Source organism: Anabrus simplex, chromosome 6, assembly GCF_040414725.1.
Source record: "Anabrus simplex isolate iqAnaSimp1 chromosome 6, ASM4041472v1, whole genome shotgun sequence".
NCBI lineage: Eukaryota > Metazoa > Arthropoda > Insecta > Orthoptera > Tettigoniidae > Anabrus > Anabrus simplex.
Window position 1 is genome coordinate 256,445,187 of NC_090270.1, and position 26,847 is coordinate 256,472,033.

The 26,847-nt window shown below is 38.2% G+C and overlaps 1 protein-coding gene across 1 annotated transcript in view; it reads left to right on the forward strand.

Moving 5' to 3' along the window:
- Positions 1-21,192, forward strand: part of pcm (pacman) — a 668,873-nt gene extending 647,681 nt beyond the window's left edge. The window contains exon 34 of the mRNA XM_067150369.2: positions 15,562-21,192. Coding sequence (XP_067006470.2) covers positions 15,562-15,678 — 117 coding nt within the window. The 3' untranslated portion in view covers positions 15,679-21,192. The remainder of the gene's footprint in view (positions 1-15,561) is intronic.
- Positions 21,193-26,847: the final 5,655 nt, after the last annotated feature.

Below are 26,847 nucleotides of genomic sequence, written 5' to 3' on the forward strand. Positions count from 1 at the left end.
TTGAAGAAGCAAAAGTCCGAATAAAAGTTTTATTTCATCCTTATTTGTAGGAATCCAGTCTTTTTCCCTACTCCTCAGTTTCATTTTGTTCACCAGTGTTTTCCCACAAATTTTCTGTTGAGCATAAATATTAGTTTGCTGACAGATAGTATCGTCCACAAACAGTTCGTAAGTATCCTCTGGAGTCTTTACATCCAAGAACTGTCCTTTTACTCCAGGAATGAATTTTGCTGGAAATCTACTCCTTTTCTGTCCATCTTCTACCCATGTAATAGGCCCTGACATATTACTGCAGTTTGAATCTGCCTGTATCTCTCCATCGGCACTGTCGTCACCTGAGGCGTCACTTTCGAACCCGCGACCATTCACTGTGATAGCACCAGAATGCTGTCCTGTACCACTTGTGCCTCCTCCTCCAGAGGACGAATTATCTTCACTGTCTGAATGGAAGTCACTGAAGTCATCATCCTCGTCGCTAAACTCCAACATTTCATGTACAAGTGAACGCAAACTGTCATCACGTAATTCTTCAACTCAATGTCATTTAGAAAACATAATTACGACTGAAAAGTACTCTCATGAAACAACAGAAGTACAACACATCTATAAGTTCAAATTCACTTCTCCCCATAATTACTCCTTTTCACACTAATATTCTTTACAGTTCCCAGTCTCATAAAACACTAAAGCATTCGAGTAAGCACATAGCAAGAACGCAGCTGATTCGCCTAGTTCCCGCACAAGGCGAACACATAGCACGCTTTTGCATGGAAGCAAATTATGTTGAATGACATACAGCTCTGTCTCAATGTTTCGAATGGAAAATTCTAAATTCCCATAGAGGGAATTAGATATTTTTCACCCATAGAACATGTCAAAAATGTCAAAAACATATCAGATGTAAGGCTTTTCAGGCGTTTGCTCTGTTAACCAGCGTTTTATCTTAGGTCAGACCCTACCCACTGACGCTGGGGTATATGCAGGTGAACTTATCAGAAGCCCTTATAAGAGGCACTGTTTCTGTCGAGCGGAAGTACTTGCTAAAAATGCCACTTGATGACAGGGGCATGCAGATAACGAGGACTGAATTTCATAACTCTGGCTAAGCTCAGAGTCGACAAAAAAATAAAACAGCAGCGTACGACTGAAGTCGTTCTCCCCACCTTGCTGGTTACTTCTTAGAGCTCCTCAGTATATGGGTTAATATGTATCCCAGCATACAAGTATCAAAACATTACCCTATTATTGAAAACAATTTAAATAAATACAGTCATTTGAGTAAATTAGAAATCCATGAGTTCATGTCTATTCTAAAATTATTTGTAAACAATTTCTTCACTTTTGATAAAGTCGTCTATCAACAGGAAGGTTTGACAATGGGCTCACCTGCCTCTGGTATCCTAGCTGAAATATACTTCGATTTTCTAAAACATAATAAGATTGACAACAACAAAAACTTTAACAATATTCTCTTTTGGGTCAGGTATGTAGACGATATCTTGGCTATTATAGATGATAAAACAATCAACATAACTACCACTCTTCTCAGTCTTAATAACATTGGTTCACATATTAAATTCACACTAGAATCCAAAAAAAAATAAAAAAATAAAAAATGTTTAGATCTTACTATCATCAGACACCCAACCTTTTTAAGTTTCAAGATCTTCAGAAAACCCACTCAAACTGCCTCTACAATCTGGCAAGACTCAATACATGCACAGGCTCACTTACAACAGCTTAGTTCACAGAGCCTTTAACTGTACCTATGTCTAAAAAAGATCTAAAAAACTAATTGAACACCATTCGATACATCACAAAATCCAATGATTTCAATAATTTTTTCATTGAAAGAATCAGAAATACAGACATCGTCCTTCAACCACTTTAAAGAAAGAAAAACCCAACATCCCCTTAATTTTCACTTTTACATTTAATAAAGTCATCTATAAAATCACCAACATTTTTAACCTTTTAAGTGCTGAGTTACCAGTGGACTGTTTGGTACCTCAGTGCTGAGTTTCTTCATTCATATGTAAAAAGAATTGTAGAAACCCCAATTTTTAGCTTATCAGTGGGGTGATTAGCTTAAAATGTTTATAAATGTTGGTTCTTTATCAATCTAAATGCAAATGGAAAATCTTACCCTTATGTTCAATATTATTTTGAGAGAAAACAAAATTACACTTATGTGCCCATGCATGCATTATCTTTATACGAAGTTAAGAACCCAAAATAATATTATTTCCTAAAATCTGTAGGCAACTAATGCATGTAATTTCTTAGATGTTCTTCTCTCTCTAACTCTTCTGCTTGTTCTTCCACATATTTTATCTGCACTAACAACCAGACTTGCCTTAAAATCATTCCATTCTTCATTACCTTTCTTTGTGTCTGTTATTGGTATTTTAGCTGTGATTTCCTCTTGAAACTGCTGTTTGACTTCCAGATCTTTCAATTTCCAGTCTTTAATTCATTTTTTTTCTTCTTGTTTACTTTAATAATAGGTTTGGTGACTGTTAGGTCTGCAATGAGGAGTTTAGGGTCACTATCAAGGCTCTCACTAGGTATCACTTTTACATCATGCACCTTTTCTCCACTTGACCTATTTGTGATGGTAAGGTCTATCACTGATCTATACTGACCGTCCCAACTGTATCTCGTTATCTTATGGCTATCCCATTTCTGAAACTACGAGTTCTTCACCAGAAGTTGGTTTCGTGTACATAGATCAAGCAGAAGTTCACCCTCCTCATTTCTATTACCAAATCTGTATGGACCAATAATTCCTTCACAACCTGACCTATCAGTTCCTACCTGGGCATTAAAATCTCCAATTAACATTATGTTCTCTTCATCAATGATGTCCTGTAGTTTTTCTAGGAAGCTTGCTTTTTGGTCATTGCTACAACCCTGCTGGGAAGCATAAACTTGGATCACAGTTTGAGTTTCTCCATTTATATTTTAGCTTTGATTTAATTTCTCATTGATGAATGAGACATCTGTTATACTATCATTATTTTTATAGAGTATAAAACCAACCCATTCCTCGCCATTCACTGCAGGATTACCACTCCAGTATATTTATATCCGTCCTCTAACATTCTTGGGTTGCAACCTTTCCATTTGGTTTCACTTAGCCCTAGGATGTGAATATGTCTATGCTTAATTAAATCCGTGACTTCGTTGCATTTTCCTGTTAGAGTCATAATGTTCAGGGTTCCAATCCGAAGCTTGTTTCTATGATGGTTCTTCTCGTGCATCTTGAATGAACATCGGACATGATGTCGTCATTAGTTCCAAGAGTACCTGAAGTATTGTCGATATTCAGAATATGTTTCTTTCCGAGACTCATTTTCGTTTTGAAAGTTAACTGCGTTGTACTCCTGTACTGACTGGCTAGGCCTAACATACTAGAGAATTTTCTTTCAGGGTGGTCTCCCCTAGCCTTTGGCAGTCCCCTGCCTCACTGCAAGGCAGCAGCCGATGAATTTGTGTTATTTCCCACACCAAGGTCTCATCTTATCCTACCTTCTAAGGTAAAACTCCTTTGCTCGCAGCTATTGGTTTTCCCTTAGTTTGCCTAGTTTGGTATCGGCCACCAGACCCTCGGCCAGACAGTTGCAGGTAGTACCGTCTACTGTCGCATTCGGTAGCAGAATATATTCTGACCTGAAGGTCTAGGATACTTGCTTTATTTTGTGATATGAGGCACATCCCATGTGTACAGACTAATAGATGCTTATTTCTTCATCAAAAGTATTTTGGAGTGGAATGCTCCCATTAAAGATGATTTCCTTAAAAAAAAAAAGGCCAAGTTTTTCTATAAATAATATACAGGCAAGGATGAATTTCATGCTAATGACGGATGCCTGGACAAATTTAAAAAAATTTGTCCTGCATTTTTTAACGATGTGAAAAGTTTTTTGTAAATCATGCTGCATGAAATCATTTATGGAAGAGTTCTAAGAAAAGGTAGACATATTAGGTCTAGTAGCAGATCAGATTTATAACGCTATTAAGAGTGGACTGCACTGGAGACTCTTACCAAACAAAACATGCCACTGGACTTACTCCTCATGCATCTAAAATTCTGCTATACATATTGAAAAAAAAAAAAAAAACGAACAAGTTCTCTATTGATTAGTATCTAGATGACAGTTCGGCTTTTTCGAGAAAACGTCAACTTGAGATGGAGTTGGTTCATTATGCTGCTTGGGAGAAAGAATATAAGTGTAGGCAGAAATGTCTATGAATGCGTTGTTGATTATGAGAAAGCATTCGATAAAGTAAAATGGCAAAAGTTCCTCTTCCCGAACTAACTGGTTGCTCCCATTGAATAATTACTATACAGCGCAATCCGCCGGCGAAACGAGGAAGACCTTCTGATTACATACCTCAAGCGCGCCTGACGGAGATGCACTTTCTTGGGGAGCAGCAGGACAAGAGTCACAAACCTAATTGTGTTGTTTGTTCCATATTACCAGCAAAATGTTCAGAGAAAGGAAAGGGACTGTGCAAGAGAAAACAGACAGTATTTTTTTGTAAGAATTACCCAGGGCAGCCTGCAATGTGTCCAGTTCCATGTTCGGAGATGTATCACAGTAATGTGTATTTCAAGGTCTAATGTCACTGCTAGTTTGCCAAACTTGAGTTAAAAATGGTGCAATGGTGCTGAATGTCACTAATCTTTAACAAAAATTAAATTTCAGTTCATTTGGAAAATACGAAAAAAATTACATTTCTCTGTAAGTGTTCTGTTTAAAAATAGCGCAGCGAAAGAGTTAATCATTGAAGTACTTGAGGGCAAAATACCTGGAGAATGCCCTCGTGGGAGGCCAAGAAATACATTTATGAAGACGTCTTCAGTTGTACTGGTCTAAAAAGTTATGAAGAAGCTAAAAGAACAACCCAAGATAAATTCATTTGGAGAAGACCCATTGTAGGGACAAACCAGTCGTACGACTGAATGCACGATGATGATTATAATGATGGAAGGCTTTATGTAATTCAAGAATATCCCAGAAGGTTCAATTCCTGCTTTAATGTGTTCACTCCTGTGTCCGACGTACAATGGATGAGCTTCCGTGGAGACTAACAAAATTTAAACCAAACTCCAATTGCATATTTTGTCATAGTTAATGCTTCTAACTTACAGATGGCAGATAAATGAAGTTAACTCAACATGTCAGGGATAGACATTGCGGGAAGGTAGTTTTTTTTTTGTTTTTTGCTAAGGGCTTTACGTCGCACCGACACAGATAGGTCTTATGGCGACGATGGGATAGGAAAGGCCTAGGAGTTGGAAGGAAGCGGCCGTGGCCTTAATTAAGGTACAGCCCCAGCATTTGCCTGGTGTGAAAATGGGAAACCACGGAAAACCATCTTCAGGGCTGCCGATAGTGGGATTCGAACCTACGATCTCCTCTCTTTTTTTTTTTTTTGCACAGCAAGAAGTCATTTTATTTTGACATTGAGGTTATGTTTCCCGCGTTCCGTGGTTTATTATTACGAGTTGACTTCATACTGTACTTTGGAAAATTTCCAGTGTGCACTATCATTTAGTGGAAACTTTCACCCTGCTTACGTGCAGACTGTGTCTGCAATTTGAACAAAGGTCGAGGTGGAGCAATTGGGATGCCTCATTGTATTTCTAAGTGTGTATTGTGAGTGTTGAGAAGTGTGTTGTGAAACATAATAAGCTACAGCCTAAAATGCAATGACCAATGTGGATGTACTTAAGCAAGTTCATGAAAAACGACCAATAATATTTTAAATCAATAAAAGATGATCAACATATCAAGGATACAGATTGCGGCAAGGTAGTTTTAATCACAGAGGTGGTTTCGGATGGTATGGTAGATTTGCTTTTTTATATATATAGCAACAAGTCATTTTATTTTGACATTGAGGTTATGTTTCCCACATTCCATGGTTTTTTATTACGAGTCGACTTCGTACTTTGGAAAATTTCCAGTGTGCACTGGCATTGTTTGAAAGTTCATGCATCATTTAGTGGATACTTTCGATTGTCGCGACTGGAAGGAATGCATTATGACTATGATTCATAGTGAGATCAACTGACTGAAGTTTTTATAAATTATTGCTGTCGAATTTTGGTGTGATTTAGTAAAAAGTAGTGTTTTACATACATTGTATTGGAAACCGAAAGCATTCTGGGTGATTTCAGACAATGCCTAGAAATTATCAGAGGCAGAAAGAAGCTACTTCAAAGTGTAATTACGAACCAAAACTATTAGTAAAAGCCGTACGTGATATGTAAATGGCAAGTTGTCTTATAGGAAAGCATTTGATTTGTATGGTATACTTTGGTCCACCCTATAAAATAAAGTGCAGAAAGTACATCCAAAAATAATGGGAGAACAACCAGTGCTAAATGATAAAGGAAATGCTCAAGAAAGTTTGTTACCCTCCAACACAACCTGCTACTTCCTGCCCTCACAAATGAAATTTTTTTCCTGGGAAGTCGATTTTTGGCCATGACTTCCGCCGAGTTGAAAGCAGTGCAGAAAAAAGTGATAGTGCTGGCAACAGCAGTGAAAATGAATGCTATAAAATGCACGATGAAGGTAATAGCTAAGGTAATGATGTTCTGGCCGTAATGAAAAGGAATAAAGCTAAAAAAATTCTTGATGTGGCTAAGTCTGACAGAAGAATCAACAGTGACCGAATAGACAACAATAAATTGGAAGAGATGGCAAAAGAATATAGATACAGGAAGTTGGAAGTCAAGAGAATTGTATGGGAAGAAAAGAGAAAGGTTGGAAAGAATTTACAACTAAACTAGAAGAAGACAGTAAAGGGAATATGAAAATGATATATGGAACAGTAAAAAGTAAAAGATCAGATAAAGAAACAATTACAGCTCTGGAGACAGCAGATGGGAATATAGTTCACAATATGAAAGATATAACAGATGCAATGGGACAGTATTTTGACAAGCTCCTAAATGGCCCTAATGAGATCTCTGTTGCTGATTTAGGACAGAACACAATAGAGGAAGATATCCCAATTACATGGACAGAAGTAGAGCAAGCTCTCCATAGGATGAGGAGCTGATGAAGTTACAGCTGAGATGATTAAAGCTGCTGGTCCTCCAGGAATACAGTGGCTGTATAGAGTTCTCAGAACAATATGGAAGGATAACAAAATAGCTGAAGATTGGACAAAAGAGGTGATAGTTCCTATCTCTAAGAAAGGGAGTAGAAGGAAAAGTGAAAATTACAGAGGCATTACCCTCTTATCACACGGTCTTAAAATTATGGAGAAGATCATTGAAGCCAGAGTAACGGATATAATAGAACCTATCTTAGAAGAAGAACAACATGGCTTTAGGGCTGGAAGAAGCACAACAGATCTCATATTTGCTTTGAGGATGTTGGCAGAAAAACACTGGGAAAGAGGAAAAGACCTAATTATTGTGTTTATGGACCTTGAAAAGGCATACGATAATGTTCCTAGATCAGCGATTTTGAAAAGTCTTAGAAAACTTGGTGCACCAGAGTACCTTATTAGGAAGAACCAAATGCTATATACTAATTGCAAAAGCTGTGTCAATATTGGAGATGGTCACACTCTGAATGGTTCAATACAACCAAAGGAGTACAACAGGGAAGTGCCTTATCAACTCTTCTATTCATAGCAGTTCTGGACACCATTTTAAAGGAACTAAAAGGAAAACATAATAAAGATCTTCAGCCTCTGGTGTTTGCAGACGATGTGGCAATATGGGATGAAACAGAGGAAATAATCTGAATGCATGGTGTGGGAAGTTTGATGATTATGGAATGAAATTGAACCCATCAAAAACAGTAGCATTGAAAATCAGCAGACATAATACAGAATGCAGCATAAAAATACAGGACCACCAAGTTAAAGTAATACATCAATTCAGATATTTAGGAAGCGTAATGGCTAGTAATAATAGGGCTGAGATAGAAATAACAGAGTAATCAAAGGCTCTAACTTTTACAGTATCGTTAGACACCTACTGTGGAGTGAGAAGGTCCCACAAAGAGCAGACATGACCCTGTACAAGTCACATTTCATTCCCATCCTTACATATTCTCTGGAAATAATAATGTACAATGGGTGATTGTTCGGTCTGCCCTGTCAATATATTATTAGTATTTGAATAATTTATACGTGCATGTTTCGAGAGCCTTAACTCCCTTCGCCGGCCAGCCACTAACACAAAGTATACTTACTAACAGGCATTATTATACAAAAAACAGCAAAGTGTACATATAGTGACTAGTGTTGAGGTTAAACAGGAAAATGCTTAATGTTAATGTGATGAGATGTTGTTTTCTATAAATAATACACAGCACTTTTAGAAAGCTTAAATTCAAAACACATGGAGAAGCCCTATGAAATGTATAATTTTAAGAAGAAGACCATTTAAATGTTTGAAACAGGGACGTAATTGTTATAAGGTACACAAAACACACGGAAGACCATGAGAAGCGGATGTCTGCCCAAGAATATCATTCGCTGTCCACGATGAATAATCCAAGTTAGGAAAATATGAAGTCAACTACTGTTCAGAACATAGGCGTAGAAATATGTTAACACATGTTCTTGAGATACCCACCACAGGCGTAGATTAAAAGATTGATTAGTTGGTCGGTCGGTCGGTCGGTTGGGAAACCAAAACAGCAAGAAGCCGAATTACACAGTTCCGCAAAGGAAAAATATATTTACAGTGGAGTGGCACAAGGCAAACAAAAAGATAAGTGGAAGAACAATGAAGAAAAAACATGTAATGATAAAGTTTCCATTAATGCTTTCACGGCCCGTACTTACAGACATGATATTGTGTAGGCTTTTGGGCTTGTGCCGTGTCAAGAAAATAAGGTGAAATTCTTAACATTTCGCAGAAAACTGTGTTCTGCGTCCTCACATGAATTCTCGACTGTCCACGAGAAAGGCTTCTTAAACAATGACACTTTTGAATTTGGAATGTTATAATAGAAGTAGAAGTGGAAATGGTACGTTCATTCACCACCAGATGGACCCCAGGACATGGCACAATGCTAGTGTTCGAAGCGGAAGCTGACCGAACCATCACAATCAGACTAAGCGGTTCACATAACGTGTTTGCATAACATATGACAAGTTTAAGACATAGACATAAGCCTGGAATGAAACATCTGGCAACAAGGAATGTACGAATTTGAAAAACACTGAGACGAAATAACAATAGTTAAGGGACAGAGAAGGGAACTACCTACGTAAATTCTTTATGGGTGGCAACCAGGTATTACATAATTGATAGCCGGTGTCCCTGTTGAAATTGTTAGGATTTCTCCGTATTTCCACAGCTTCCCGTATAATCCTGGACCTGTAGTGTCTAGTGTGGGTCAGAGCTCGAGCATCTTGGAACATGACATCATCACCCGACGATAGAGCATGCTCAGCTATTGCCGATTTGTCAGGTTGGTTGAGACGAATATTACGTTCATGGTCTTTGATACGGGTACCAATGGACCGGCATGTTTGGCCGATGTATACTTTACTGCACGTACAGGGAATTTCGTATACCCCAGGATGTAAAAGAGGGGACAATTTGTCATTGGTTTTACTCAGACTGTGAGCAATTTTAGTGGCGGTGCCAAACACGGTTTTTATATGGTGTTTGCGGAGGACCTTGGCAATTTGATCTGTGGTGTTGTGAATGTAAGGCAAGTAGGCAGTTCTCTTCACTTCTTCCTTCTGTGAGATTTGCTTGGTCATTTCTCTGGGATGCAGGGCTCTATGAATCTGCAAATCGCTGTAACCAATACCCTTAAACACGACTTCGAGCGTGTCCATCTCCATCTGGATATGTTATGGCTCACAAATTCGTCTCACCCTCTTGGCGAGTGTCGTGAGGATGCCTTGTTTTTGTGCTTTTTCTTAACACGGCACAAGCCCAAAAGCCTATACAATATCATGTCTATCTAATGATAAAAATAGAGGAAAAAATTAAAAACTAACAAAATAACAATAGAGACACAACAATTAAGAACAAAATATAAAGGCAAAAGAAACAACGAGGAAAATTGAAGATGGAACATAAAACGAAGATAAGAATTTATAGCTAGGCACAGTAATATAAATACAGATATAACACATAAGTAATGGTATAGTACAGTAAAAAGTAAATAAATAAATAAATAAATAAATAAATATTACATTATGTACAAAAGAGAAGACAGCAACGAGAAGAGAAACAAATGGAATATGAAGAAAATGAACTAGGTTAAGGAAGAATCGATTAAAGGAGGCATACGAAGAAAAAACGTCCCAAGTTCCTGTCAGAAGATAAAGAGTTAAGGAGGGTTGGTAATAAACTTCTTTGAACGAGAGAGAGGTGGGAATACGGAATATGAAGGGGCGGATTAGTCCTGGTTTTGCGAGTTGGAACATGTAAGGAAAAGAAGGATGCAGGTTCGGGAGTATGAAATAAACCGTTAACAGTGTTATATAGGAATCTAAGATTGGCTACTTTCCTGCAACTAGATAACAGGCGAAGGTTTAACTTATCTAGTATCTGATTACTGCTGAAGTTTCGACAATCAGATACTCTGGCTCTAACATTGGCACAGAAAAATGACTGCACACGGTCTATGTGATTCAGATTAGTGGATGAACTATTCACACAAATCCTGAAGAAAATTCAAGAACGACTAAACAAAAGGTTTTAGGGTGATAACGCCCTCAAACAGGGTACTCAGCCAGGCTCTTTAATCCTAGCCAAAGCCAGCACACGGCGCTGTTTTACACCACTAGCTTTCCATCACACCAGCACACGGAATGGCGGACAATCTCACTCTCACTGTGACTGCTTAGCTGAATCAAGTAGCCGTGCGCTCATTGGTCAGAACAAGCAAAGTTAAACTTGGTGCCAACTGGGGGCAGCACCAGACGGAACTAGTGCTCCATGCGCAGAGGCGAAGAGATTTGCGAATGAAATATGAGTGAAACAGGAGCTCAGCGCTCAGAGACGAAGTGAGTATTAAAATTTAAAATGTGACAGCAAGTCACAGGTATGATAATAGACCGGGCAAGTTGGCTGTGCAGCTAGGGGTGCGCAGCTGGGAGCTTGCTTAGTGGGTTCGAGCCCCACTGTTGGCAGCCCTGAAGATGGTTTTCTGTGGTTTCCCATTTTCACACCAGGCAAATGCTGTAGCTGTACCTTAATTAAGGCCACAGCTACTTCCTTCCCATTCCTAGGCCCTTCCTATCCCATCGATGCCATAAAACCTATCTGTGTCGGTGAGACGTAAAGCCAATGCTAGAAAAAAGAAGATAATAGAAGAAGAATAATGGGAAATGAATTCCCAGGTAATACAAATTTCCAAGGCAGGATGCCATGTCCAAAAATGTTAATGGAGGGGTGATAGCATAACCACGGTTATACTTTTCTACATTTAAATATCCTAACAAAAATTGCAGTTGTCTTATATTCGCAACCTTACATTTAAAGACTCATTTTTGTGAAGGTCTACTTGTGGTTCTGGAGAGGAATGCTTTACATACCATGGAGATGCACGACAAGCAACTCTTCTGATAGAAGACCGCGAAGGATGGTGACAGACCCAAAGAAATATCCTCAGAGTCGCGATCCTCAGGAATGAGGGAACGATAGAGAGAGAGATTTGTATCATTCCCCAACTTTACTGCTGGTGTGCTGGCATTCTTAAACTTTTTTCATCTTTTCACCAACACCATATGTTAAATGCTGAAACTTCAACATTGTTGGTGTTGGTGTAAAGATGAAAAAAGTTTAAGAATGTCAGCACAACAAGAAAGTCATTCTGAGGATCTAAGACAGGAAAATTTAACAAAAGTTGTAGACTTGTTACTGTATACATATAAGAAAAATGAAACTGGGGTAGTCCAATTATTCGCAAAGTTTTTAGACTACGGGTAGGTGATTGGTTTTAAACATAACATTTGCCCATTAAATAACTTGAAAAATATGCTCATAAAAGTGTGAATTATGGCATGGCTAGACACTATGGAAGTTATTGTGCAATATTGAAGTACAAAGCCATTCTCACTGTCTCAGTACTAAGAAATTTATTGTGGCCCATGATCTTCCGGTAAAGGATGAAACTTTTAACAGGTACACGTGTGTATTTAGTAACGTAATGTACTAGCAACTGGGTTGATCAACAAATATTGGATGTATCCACCACTTTTTAAGTCTTTTCTGTTTCCATCGTTTTAACAACCAATTTACAAAACTGATGCTTTTGATGTTATGCACAGTGGTCTTCACCAAGACATTACAACCAAGGCAACTACCTTAAAAACCCTTCATGTTGTGGCGCATTCCTACACCTACATAATTTAACACAGAGATAAGTGCCTTACTTAACATGTGGTTATAGCCAGGGTGAACAGAATAAAACGTTACATTCATTTCAGTAAAAATTGTTATGACAAAAGCACTCAACTAACTGTAGTGTTAGAATGAAGGCATTGGAGGTGGCATATGAGTTAATAGTTCCAGTAACTGAATTTAAGAAAACCCTGGGTAGTTGTTGTTGTTGTTGTTGTTGTTGTTGTTGTTGTTGTTGTTGTTGTTGTTGTTGTTGTTGTTGTTGTTGTTGTTGTTGTTGTTGTTGTTGTTGTTGTTGTTGTTGTTGTTGTTGTTGTTGTTGTTGTTGTTGTTGTTGTTGTTGTTGTTGTTGTTGTTGTTGTTGTTGTTGTTGTTGTTGTTGTTGTTGTTGTTGTTGTTGTTGTTGTTGTTCAGGACTGAATTTACAACATTGCACTACTATTGTGCAGTGCCTACTAGCAGTTATGCTAATAAATCTGGTTGCTGGCAGGACCTAGTGTTTACAGTGCACTATGTCTTTTGGATAGGCTAGAGCAATTTTGTTACTTTCATTGATCTGTCTCTGTCTTATCCTTGGCTTTGACAATATGAAAGTGACTGATGTATGAGCGATACTAGTAATACCATTCCTTCTGCAGCCAGTTCCTGTTATGAATGGTGTGAAAATGTTGCTCATAGGGTCAGTTGGTGCATGCATTTCAGTGGACTTGGCAGACTGATATATAATAGCAATTTCTGGCTCAGTGAGGAAATCAACGGGAAACTACCTCACTCCTCATTTTCCTAGTACGTCTCTTCACTGATACCTAGGCCGTCTGTGACAGCTGATGGTGGAGCTGTTGAGGATCTAACCAGCCTTAGGCATACATACATACATACAGTACATACATGCATTAGCATTACATATTAAAACTGACCAAAGTCCACGATACTTTATATTAAAATAAAAACCTTTTTTGTAGATTTACGTTAAGGATTAAATTATCCTGGTTACAGGAGAGCGTAATTGTGTTGTAATTACATTCATTACTTATTTAATTTTTCTTGTAAGTACCTTCTAAGAATGTAGGCCCGTCTTATATTCGGGCCAATATGGTAATTACCAATAGCTGTTTATTTATTGACATTCTGTTGCATGCTCATTGGGAAATACCATACCTACCAGCTAGATATATCTTTGAGATATATATATATATATATATATATACAAAATTTCAACGTGTAACATAATATTGTGAGAAAACCACAATACCAACACCTATGTTTTATACACCCTCTCAGGCTCCTTTATTTGCATAAAATAGTTATTTATTAGAATAATACGATGCTTAAGTCATTGCAGTTAACGGTATTCACCGGTAGATGGCTCTATGAAAGTAGTCTCCACTTATCTTTCTATGCCACCTTGATTGAGTGCTTTATGCAGATCTTTCTATGGTAAGACAATTCACAAAACTTATGGTTCGAGTAACAGAAAGTTTAGTCTCATATATTAAATAGAACAGCTTAGAAGCAGACTTTTTTTTGCAAAAATCAACTGTTGTTGTGGTGGTGGTGGTGGTGGTGGTGGTGAAGCTTTGTTGATTCTTGCATTAGCAGTAAATTGTGTTAATTGCCTACTAAAGAACATTATGAGATGTGAAAAGGAAATGGGTGGTAAGATAGTCATATTTGGGAGAGATTTTTGCCAAGTTCTTTTTTGTGGTATCCAAAGGTGGAAAAGCTCAGTTGATTGAGGCATGTGTTGAGATGCTCAAATATGGCCAAAAATTAATTGCACTTGACAACAAATATGCGTGCAAAGACTTCTGTAAAGGAATTTGCAGCATGGTTACTACAATTAGGAAATAATTAAATTAAAAGTGAAATAGGAAATGAAATAATAAGGGTTCGCAATGACTTCATAAGTAACAATTCATTGGTAAGTCATGTTTTTGGCAATTATATAAACTTCGGTTCTTCAGCTTACTATAACAGAGCCATAACAGTGATGACTGTAATGGCATAAATGAAGACGTTCTTCACCTAATCCCAGGAATCTTGTAAGGACTACAATTGTGTCGATACTCTGTTGTCAGATGATGATGCTGGCACATATTTCATAAGTAGAATACTTAAAACTCCACTATGCTATCTGGAAGGCCTCCACATGTATTAAAATTGAAATTTGATGTAATTGCAATGCTTATAAGAAATATGTACATGGCCTTTGGTTTTATAAATGGAGTGCGTATGGTAAAATTAGAAGTCATTACTGGTGCTTCCAAGAATCAGGTAATTTATCTACCTAGGATTGATTTGGTGTCTGCCGACAGTAATCTGCCTTTCAATTTTAAAAGGAGGCAGTTCCCATTATGTCTTGCTTTCGCAATGACCATTAACAGCATAGGGTCAAAGTTTTGTCAAAATAGGTATTTACTTATCTTGCTGCATTTTCAGCCATGGCCATTTATACGTGGCATTTAGTAAAGTTAAAGCTGCGAGGGATGTCAAAATTATAACTACACCATATCAGGGTTAGTTCCCTGAAATTGAAGGGTATTTCACAACATAGTTTACAATGAAATACTAAAATCAGTCAGTGAATAGGTCAGTCGTATGCAGTGAACTGTAGCCTAATTTATTAACATGATAAAAACATGACTGTTACAAGCATGCACAAGAAAATTATGATAGGGCCAATTGGCAAGGTTCAAGAATTCCATATGTATAGTCACAACGGAAGTGTAAGTTTAAAAGCACATAAATGGTCTTTTGGAGTTCAGTATATTTTACATTACTTTTCTCACGCTTCCTTTATCATTAGTTTCAGTTTTAGTCTTTGTTCACAGCTATAGCTGCAACAGGCCACTAATCTAGGATTTAAATTAGAACTAACTTCTGCCGTTAAATATGTTTTAAGCCTTTGCTTTCTTTCTTACTTTTAGATCTGTTTGATGGGAAACTCGTGAATGACAACATTCATTCAACGTTTCTGCACAGTATGGTATACATCAGAGTACCATTGAAATCTTGTCAATTAAATATGTAATAAAACATTAATAAATCAAGGTTATGAATACTTGAATTGGTTTTATAGTCAACTTATTCACTGAGTATTTTGCAAGCTTGCATGTTGTATTTTTTTAAGCTTGCTTCAGAAGTGACATAAAAATTGAAGCAGAGTAGTATTAAATAATATCTAGATTAATGTGTGTATTGTTGTACAGGACCAGCCAGCCACTGCGCCTAGTGAGAGTGCAAACACAAAGCCGATAGTGACCCGTCAGAGGAAGTGCAGGATAGCTGCTAACTTTGGCAACTTCAATCCTCCCAAGAGCCAATAATAGACTGAAAGAAAGGAAGTGTATCATATCTGGGGATGGACCTGTGTCTGTGATATTGTGTGTATGTGCGTGAGTGTGTGTTCATCATTCATGACGGCAGAGCAGCATCAGAGAATGGAAAGCAACTTTCCTTCCTTTATGTCCAAAGTTTATCATGGTGCCTCTCACTATTGATGCACGTCTTTTTTTTAATTTTTTTGTAGATACAGTTTTACTCTGTTTTTATAAAATCATGTAATTACATAGATGTTTGCATCTGCATTTCATTGGCATGTGGAATGAACAAGTGAAGTGATGTGAATACTCTGAAGACCAGAAATACTGTACTTAGTAACTGGATTGTCAGGTTGTTCTGCTCTCACATACTTTTAGAAGCGTGAACCTTTACAGTTGCAGGCTTGGAGCAATTAGTGAACTACATATTTTAACACAAATAACAAGATGAATGTGAATTTAATACAGCTTGTGGTTACAGATTTTCATTTCAAAAGAACTTGAAAGCAAATACTCATCAGTTGTTGTGTTTATAGGGAATCATTCTATGCCAACCCAGAAACCTATTTCCAATTCTCTGTTCATATTCTTTGTTGGGGGAAAGAAATGTATAAAGAAGTCTTACATCCTTTCTTTGCCCCAAGATAGGTATTTGGTTTGTACAGCTCCTATCTCTGGTTTTTCTTCTCAGAAACAACTTTGTCAAACTATTTGTAAGTATTGTATAAAGAATTGTAGTTGAGTAGGAACAGGCAGTAAAATAATCAGTCCAGACCATACTAAAATGGTGCAAATATCCATTCACTTCTTCACAGTTTCTACAACTTGCAATAAACCACAAACATTGCTGTAAGCTTGTTCAACATTGTCTTACTTGTCTTGTTCTTAAATTGGAACATGAACTCATATTTTCTCCAGGAGCTCTGCAGTCTATTTTACTCATTTAAAAAAAGGCTTTAGAGAGCTATATTCATATTTTTACAGTTCACTCTACTTGGTTGCAAAATTTTCCAGCTAAAACTTGAGTGACAATGGGTTTTATAAGTTTTTTTAAAAATTACAGTACAACTTTTTAAAATATGGATGGAGCTTTTCTCATATATTTGTTGACTGTAATATCTGAAACAGAAACAAGTATATTCTTTCATATCCTTGTGAAAATAATACATGTTGTATACAAAGAAAGCAAGGGGTTTGAATGGGCTAAAAACCCAGTAGACTGAAATTGAACCATATTATTAGTTTAATGTCAGTGAAATTGATGTCATAAATATTAACTTGATGACATAATGCTGATAATAATTGTTAAAACATATGCTGATGTCACTACAGCTTTTTAATAGTAAGTGAACTACTTCATTGAATGCTTTCAGTCTAGTAATTCATTTAATGTCAAAAGAAGTTGTGAAGTCGATGTAACTCACAACTAAGCAGTATTGAATTGGCTATAGGATTATATCTCACTATTTAAAACATGGTTGCAATAACCTGTGTTCATTTTCAGCTATGTATATTTTTGTCAAGAGATGAAAGAGATGAGATAAAATGAAAGTTATATTTTGTAGTTGTCAGGCAAGAGACGAGATCAGGACTTAGATATTTAAAGATGCTTACATAGATCATGCAAGTACAACATGTATCATCTCAAACTCACATGTACCTTGATAAAATTAACTGGATGTTCTGCATCTTCTGAAAGATATATTTGTCAACAGACTTCTGTTCAGGAAGTGGAATAATGTTTTACTGTAGACTATGGCCAGCATGTAAAAGCAAATAATTATTTTCATGCCATTAGGCCATTGTTGCAAAGAAAAAAGGACTTGTGGTCTATTTAGAATAATTACAATATTGAAAGGCATTGTGTTTTTCTGTGCTTCCAATTTTTTGTAGGACTGATCTTGATGCTCCCAGACTTTTTAGTTCTAAGCAATATATTTTCTCTCTTTTTGTCACTCCTTGACTAAACAAAATTCAACTAGGATATGGTAGCTGGAACAGAAGTCTCTTAATACAGATGTTAAAGTGGCTGTTGACTGCAGCAGATTTGTCTGTCTGGTTTAGATTGCAGAGGGGCACTTCTCTTTCGTTATTCTGATGTGGACTCTATTATAGTTCTGTAGTTATCCTTGCCAGCTGACAGGAACAGGGAATGCAATAAACCTAGTATCCAGAGGGATCGTTAGTTCTTTTAGTATGTGCATTGACTGGTGATAAGGATAGTACTATGGCACACAAGAACTTGGTTGATTTATTCTAAAATGAATATGGATTTTTCCTGAGGATGGTGTAAGAACTGAAAGAATCTCATAGTATCTTTTGGGCAAATGGCTACTTCAAAAAACACATTATTAGAGCTTCTCATACCTTGCTCTGTCCAAGGAAGACCCACTTTGCCATTTATTCACCATTTCCATCTGCAAAATGATGTGTTTAACCCATGAGAGGGCGCGTAGAATGTTCGAACGTCAGAGGTCGCTCACGGAATTTTCCTCCGTTATAAAGACAAATAGAGCTTCACTTATGATATATTTTTGTCACATTAATATCCGTTTATAGGTGAAGTATTACGGAAACATAAATAAATACTCATAAGCGTCATACATCTGTGTTAAACTAATTTTTTCACACCTTTTGTTCAAAAATAAAATCTAGAATTTTTAAAATGTATTCTGACGGTAACGGAAATAGCAAGATGTAATTAAAACAAAAAACACAATTATTGCCTACTTTACCAATGCATGACATAACTAGTTACATAATTACACTGGCAGTTCTCCACAATTTTTTTGAACACTTCTCGGATTGGCGCAAGGGACTTTTGTTCCTCTCTGCTGCTTATATCATCAAATCTAAGGGCTCGTAGTAAGAACTTGAAATGCTTCAGAGCCATACAGTTTCAAAAGAATTCCACACCAGTGCCAACTGATGCCCAAATATATTCCAAATTATTAGAGTGGGAAGCTTTCAGAATTCCTGACATATACAAAAGACCAGAGACGGCTTGAATTTCTGTAGTCATTGCTTTCACAGCGTCTCTTTCCCACGAGTAATTACTTTCATTTTTCTCTTTCCATATGTTTGTAAATTTGGTTGTGTCACTCATCATATCGTCAGTGAGAAAATTTCCACGCATCTAGTAGAGAGCATGCTTCAGCAGCTTGTCTCCACACTTCAGGTAAAGCAAAAATCCTAACATTTTTAAGCGGTGTGTGAATGTTCCAGTGTGTCGTCCCACCTCATCTAGTACCACACAGGTTGGTTTATTGTGTTACCCTCTAGTTTACCTAGTTCCTGTAATTCAGGAACATAAATTTCGGAATGGGAGTCGTCTTCCAACACATCGGCATCATCATCAGTTGGCGTCTTTTCGCCTCTTTAGCGAAGAACTGCCTTAAGTGGACCTTGCCTATTTGCATTTAGAAGTTCTCCTCACGTTCTACAGTGTCAGACAGTCTCCGAATTCTTTAGTTTTCTTCTTCCATGTCAGCGCAGAATGTCAGAAAGCACTCCACGACTGAAATATTTACACACAGCATAAATGTTTGCGTAATTTCCATAACCTAAGAGGTCGCATCCGGTTGAAAATCACGCCTCGCTGAGAAACGCGCAGGATCGCACACAGAGGAATACTCCACGCGTTCACAAAAAGTGCGCTCATGCTGACAACATGATTGTTGCTGGACTAAAACTTCCCCCGCCACTAGCCGACAGTTTGAAGAAAAGGTATTGAAAGGGACAGCCTATAAGCACAATCCTATGCCATTACACATTCGTAATTACTTAGAGCCCAGGCGAAAACTCCGTTTGCGACTTCTCATGGGTTAAGAACTATTAAGCACATTATGAACACAGAGACAGGAGCACAAATACCATAAACCAGTGAAAGAAGTCTTTGAGCTGACCATGAAATGAAACGGGGAAGTACTTATGTTCTGGCTGTGAATTTCTTACTGAGGAACATCCCAAGAACTTTATTTTCAAGGAGGAAGATCTGTATTTGAACAGTCCTCTCCTAGATTAGGGTGGTAATTCCATAATGTCTTATGAAGGCTTATCTCAAATAGGTTAATAGTAAACCTTCCTAAAAACATTGAACCTCATTTTGACAGATTATAAGATCATTTACAAATCAGAATAATCATTATATAAATGACAGGAGTAGGATGTATTTCATAGCCTGCCCATTATCTTTGTGTCAAAATAAGCAGTTTAGTTTTTCTCCCCACTATCTCAACTTAAGAACTTAGTCTGCTCACCATATTTTCTCATGAATTATGCTCAGAACTTTTTGTGAATCACATTGTACACTAAATAGAAGTGTATCAACATCAGCTTTCCCTCATCATTCTATCTGTTTGATGGGTCAGTGTACAAAGCCTCCTCACCAGTTTCTGTTATTGTATCTCTCTTCAGTTTCGATGGTGTTCCAGTCCCCACCTCTCATCTCAACATCAGACCTCACCCTGTCTCTGTAACCCTCAAGTAATCCTTAGTAATCCTTAGTAATCAGTTTGCATCCATCCTTTGTGTCCACAGAGCCTGTCCTGTAATCTACCAACATGACCCACATTTCTAATATCTTTATTTCTTGTTCTATTCTATCATATCTGTTTCCTCTTCTGAACAAATCTTATCTCAGCTGTCTGGATCCTGCTAACTTCTTTTGTCCTCATTGTCCAAGATTCACATCAGTCAGTTTGTACAGGTTTGGTAGATGGCTCTCATGCATGGCAGTGTCATTTTCTGGTTCCATATTATGTCTCATATTGCTTAGTAGAAGTGCCCTCCAGCTTGAATTTAATTTGTTATTTTCTCAACTATTGAACCTGTATTAGATATCGTAATGCCAAGGTATTTGAATTTACCGTTCCTGCCGTACATAGTAATGTAATCAGGTATTCAGTACAATGCGCTCAAGTGATGATAGGCTGTAATGTATGAATTGAAAATTATTATTTGTTTTGAAGTCACTATATATATATATGTGTAGAGAGAGATTTAAAAAATAAGAAAAAGAATAATTATAGGATGAACATGAAGGCAGGTCGCAATGTGATGTCGCACACTGACCTATTTATCTGTCTGTATATACGTGACTTGAATGGATACTTGTTTGTTCCTTTCCATTGCCTACCATTATTTGATTTCTGTTAATTATTCACTACTTTGGGCAGCCAGTAACCATTCTACCACACAAAAATGCCATACGTCTTTGCTTTGTCCTTAAAAGAATATGTGACAAAATGACATTACTTACTGTTGAAAATGGAATAAACGGAGTGTAAGTGTAAAATTTGTATGGAAACATGATCGTCTCATTCTTCAAACTGAGCATAGTTACCTCGATGCTCTATGTTTCTTGGAAATGGATGTTTTTGTAAGTAGGAACTATACAAAAGCCATGTGAAAGTCATTGTTCTCGCTGGCTCCATGAGAAATAAAATGAACTACAAACTACTTTGTACCAAAGTGAAGATTTTCATTCATATTCAAATAAACTTAGTGAATGCTCCACAACTTTGACTTTTGTTTTTACCTTGTTTCCCTTAGCTGCCTAAGAAAGTATACTCTGAGCTAGTAAATGTGGAAATGTCATAGTGTAGTTTGCAAGTCAGTTACTGATGTTCCATGAGCGGAATTTTTTTTAATAAGTTGAAGGTTCTGAGTCATGTGCTCAAGCGTTAATAACGGGTGGTTTACCAGCCCCTTGCGAGTTTTATGTGTACCGCCATGTTTATTACAGTTCTGAAATACTTTGGTCCCTTTACCTAAACTGTGGTAATGTAATGAGATGTGTGGTTGTGGACTAAAAACTAGCAGAAATCGTGAACACCACTATTAAGTCATTGTGAGTACCCTAAAAGAACCTGCAGAATGAGTACATATATAATGAATATGTACCTTACAACAGGAGGTGCAAACACAGACCAGGAACAGGTATTGTATAGGCTGGAAACTGTGCACTGCATGTCTAGCCTCGCAATAGCTCACTCAAATCCCATGCAAGTTTTTTTTTAAACCAGTTGACTGGGATGTGACATGGTTGCATACTTAATAGTTTCCACAGACTGATTTATTTGGCCCTGAAAAGGGCCGTTGGTATGGTGGCATTTGGTATGGAGCTGGGTGGGAAGAGGCTAGGAAACATGTAACAGGATTTCAGTTGCCTGCGTCTTTTAACGCAGCACCTGCTTGAACTGATGACCTCCATTGTCGATACAGAGCTGAGTGCGATGTTGTAAGGACCATCTGGCACGTTGCAACATCTCCGGTGTAACAGATCAGCATGCCTCGGTGATGAGTTGTCTAAGGTGACCAGGATTGCTTGGCTTCTGTGTATACATCTGTTGTTTTACACGGTCCCACAGAAAGAAATCCAGGGTCGTAAGGTCAGGCAATCTGATTAGCCCCTTCCTATTCATTTGTCAGGATACGTCACATGGAGCCAGTTCTGAACTACGACCATGGTGTGCAACGGAGCTCCGTGATGTTCATTCCACATCCTGCAGCAGTCAAAGAATGGCACGTGTTCCAAGAACAGTGGTAGGTCATCTTGCTGAAACCGCAGATAGCGTTCTCCCTTTGGAGGTCCTTCAAAGAATTGGGAGACCATTGAGGTGATCACGTACAATGCTACACCATACGTTCACACCCCACTGTACCAGATAAGCTGCTGGTCGTACCCAATGGGGATTATACAAACTCCATTAATGCATATTATGTTGATTAACAGTACAATTGTTGTGGAACCACGCTTCGTCCGTAAATAAGACGGATAGAGTTTGTGATACAGACGTTGTGTCTGGTATGCATTCTGTCTATTTCCTCCATAGATGAGTAACATATCCACATACTCTTTGCTGGAATACATCACGAGGCAGTGAATAAGCTTTGTGTTGTGTTGTGATTTGCCTTGATGGAGGGGAGTTCATGCAGCTACATACCTACCTGTCATCGCAAGTTGTTGTCATTACAATAGGGTACACTTTGCCTTACTTATGGTCTACGAAACTTGGAATGTGTACGACGTAGCTAATTGGTTGCTTGTGTCCTAGCTGTAGACCATCACCTCATCCTTGTCCAACCCAGCTCCATAGCCTATGCCATGATACATACGGCCCAATACAGGGCCAAATAAACAAATCAGTCTGTGAAGCTATCAAGTATACAACTTTACCACATCCCAGGCGATTGGCAAAAAGTAAAAATAAAAACTTGCGTGTGATTCGAAGATTCGAGCACCATCTACTATCACAACAACTACAGCGCCCCTGCCAAGGGAGCTAGTGCGAGGCTTGACATGCAATGCGCTGTTTCCAGCCTATGATATAGAGGTGGGTTCCCATAGCGAACCTGAAATATTTGTCCCGAATGAATAAATTTATAATACCAATATAATTGGTCCGTTATTGGACATTATAAATTTTCCAGCTAACTCATTCCTGGTTACCAGCGTTTCGCCCCAGTGTGCCAAGTTGGGCTCGTCAGTTGGTAAATAGCACACCTACTAAGATGCATGGCTGGTGCATACCATGGAGGCCATTGCGTAAGCTACTTGTAGCTACCAGCAGTGCCAATGCACTATGAGAGACTTTGTCTCATTATCAAAAATTGATGCCTGCTTGGCAATCAGATGATATGATATGACATGACATGATATGTCCTGAATTAGTAAATTTATAATACCAATATAATTGGTCTGTTATTGGACATCACAAATTTTCCAGCTAACTCATTCCTGGTTGCCAGCGTTTCGCCCCAGTGTGCTAAGTTGGGCTCATCAGTTGGTAAATAGCACACCTACCAAGACGCATTAGCTGGAAAATTTATAATGTCCAATAACAGACCAATTATATTGGTTTCCAGCCTATACAGTACCTGCTCCTGGTCTGTATGTGCACCTCCTGTTGTAAGATACGTGTTCTTCATATCTGTGCTCCTTTCATGGGTTCATTTGAGGTACCCATAACATTTTTCATGTAGTGTAATATACAAATTGCATTCTTGCATTCGTATTTTGGCAGTCGTCTGATTCCACTTGCAGTGGTGCATGTTATGCATCTGCATTTTTTTTTTTTTTTGGATGGTGCTGGGAGATTCAAATCTTTTCCTTCTGTGTAAGGACGAAATTTTTTTGGTCTCTGCTAGAGGTCTGTGGGCATCTCAGTTCATAGGACAGTTCTTTCAAGAACAGTCTTCTCTGCATTGGTTCTAATAGTTCTAATCCATGACCAAAGTAGATAACCTGGGTGTTGATTCTGGTTATATTCAGCATTGTAAAAAATGTTGATGTTTTGAGCTACATCAAATTTGGCAGACATTTTGTCTACAGTATCATCCCCTCCCTTTGTTGAATTATAGAAGGTAATTATGTTCGGTTTGTGTTTCTCTCCAGAATCAGTATCGATTGGAAGTGTGGATACAAGAATAACATTCCTATGCAATCTATCTTGGTAGCAACAAACTGTGGTGGCAGCTGTCTTTTAACACCATAGTACCATCAAAGGACAGGTTTTTCTGTTTTAGTTCCTCGACAGACTAATCAATTATCCACAGTTGTTACCACCAGAACCAAGTAAGGGTCAATTGTTTAACTACTTTACCTGGCTAGTTACTAATAATAAAAGGCCTCTGTGGTTGCTTCACATAGTAAATTTCAAAATTTAGGAATAAAACATTCTTGAATCAAACTTTTATTCCATATATGTGTGATTTTGATGATATGTGCTGTTAAAAAAAAGGCTCTACCACAAAACTGGGAAACATTTCGTCAGTTTTGTTTTCCGCAAGACAATAACTTATCTGACACTTGCACACGAAAGTGGTGAAAATATCATGAACTGAAGCAAGTTGACCTTCTGTTTTCATTGCTACTCTCATATCACAATCATCAAAACATAGGCATCATATCAGTGTCTTAAACCTTTTAATACTCATCACAAGGCCAAGTTTTTAGTTTCCACCACCATTACTCCCTCAAAGTTCTTCGAGACATTGTTTCCGCTGTAGGGGCTTGATGCAGTAATGTGATGAAGGCCTTATTTCTATAGCATCCATGTTTTTTATGTCCCTTTCTCTGGAAAAATGATCTTTGATGCTTTCCGTGTACTGCTTTGTGTATCTAACTATATTTTCTAAGATTTCACTAGAAATAAAAAATTTTCCAGCAATCTACAAAAGCTTTCACTGACCGAATTTCCTATACCCCTGGGAGGTGGGAAGAATATTTTGAGGTCCCCTTCGTACACTTCTCAGTGGTGTACTATCAGTCCACTTGTTAATTCAATCCTTTACTAAAACATAATTGATAACTGAATGTGAATCTTACCATTGGTCTCCTCCTCCGTTTCAGAACCACCATTGCACTCATCTACTTCATCCTCTGAAGCAGTGTCACTTCTCCTATTTCCTCATTTAAAAAGTCTTTGCCGTCATCATTTTCTAAATAACTCATTTTGGAAAGATCTACAGGATTGTTCAGATTGTATACTTTCTTAGACATTTTTCCAAAAATCTTGTAAAAAAAATTAAATGCCGGGCTGATTGGCTCAGACGGTTGAGGCGCTGTCCTTCTGACCCCAACTTGGCAGGTTCGATCCTGGCTCAGTCCGGTGGTATTTGAAGGTGTTCAAATACGTCAGCCTCGTGTCAGTAGATTTACTGGCACGTAAAAGAACTCCTGCAGAACTAAATTCCAGCACGTTGGTGTCTCCAAAAATCGTAAAAGTAGTTAGTGGGACGTAATGCAAGTACCGTATAATCTCGAATACCACCTGCACTGTTTTTTCGAAAACATCACTTCCAAAATTGGGTGTGGGTCTTATTTAAAATTTTGGGAAATTTATCTTTCCGAATGCACGTAAATCGGGCATCACCGCCGGCACGGCTTGGCAACAATGCTCTCTCCGCTCTCAGTATACGCTACTTCCGCGCTTGGCGTCAGTCTCACGCATTCTCGGAGTATCAACATGAATTCCACAAAGCATTTGCGATCTTTTACTGCGAGTGAGAAACTGAAAGTAGTAAGGGAAGTCGAAATTATTGGACATTGTGCCGCCAGTAGGAAATACGATATTGACGAGTCGTGTATTTGCGATTGGAGAAAGAAGAAAAATGTACTATTAACATGTAATGGTGATCGTAGTGCTTTTTGTGGACTGAGTGTACAGTTTCCAGAAATTTAAAAAATAAAAACTTTATAAATATGTGACAGAAAGGCGGGAATTGGGATATGGTGTGTCAACCGAAATGTGTCAGCTAAAGCCAAGGATGGGTTTGTAATTTTTATAAAAGAAATGGGTTGAACGTACGAAGGCGTACCTCAATTTCACAGCGTCTTCCTAGTGCCTACGATGAGAAGTTATTGTCGTTTCAGCGTCACATAATTGGGTTGCGGAAGGAAAATGCATATTTGCTTACCCAAATTGGCAATGCAGATCAGGCGCCAGTCTACTTTGAAATGCCAGTGGACAGGACTGTGAATGTTACGGGTGCAAAAAGTGTTACCATTAGAACAGGTGGTAATGAAAAACAACTGTGTACGGTAATGTTGTGTATACTCGCCGACGGAACTAAATTGCCGCCGTACATTGTTCTCAAGCGAAAGACGCTTCCTATAAATCTACCTGCTGGTTTTATCATCAGATCTCAGAACTCCGGCTGGATGGACAGTTTACTTGTGGAAGACTGGGTAAAGTGTATCTGGCAATGTCACCCTGGTGCATTATTGGGACAAAAGAGCTTGCTTATTCTCGACAGTTACCGCGGCCACACAACAGACGCTGTGTGGAAACATACCAAGGATGGGAAAACTGACCTAGCAGTCATTCCGGGAGGGATGACATCTATACTACAGCCGCTGGATGTCTGCGTGAACTGTCCATTTAACACGTTCCGTGCGGTTTGGGTCACCATGTGCCCCGAAACATGTTACTCTTATCCGTTGGTGCGAACTTCCCAGAATTGCGAAGTAAGTAACTATGTCCTAGTTACGAATTTCCGTTAACTAATGGCAACATAGTGTTCCAATTGAAGCAAAGGATCGAGGCATACTGCTAGTTTTGATCGGCCCACCGGTGACCCGAAGGAAGTTTTTTTCATCTTCCATTCATATCGCTTCGGGTCACCCTGAGTCCCGATTGTTGTCTGACCTATATTTTTACGCAGGAATCG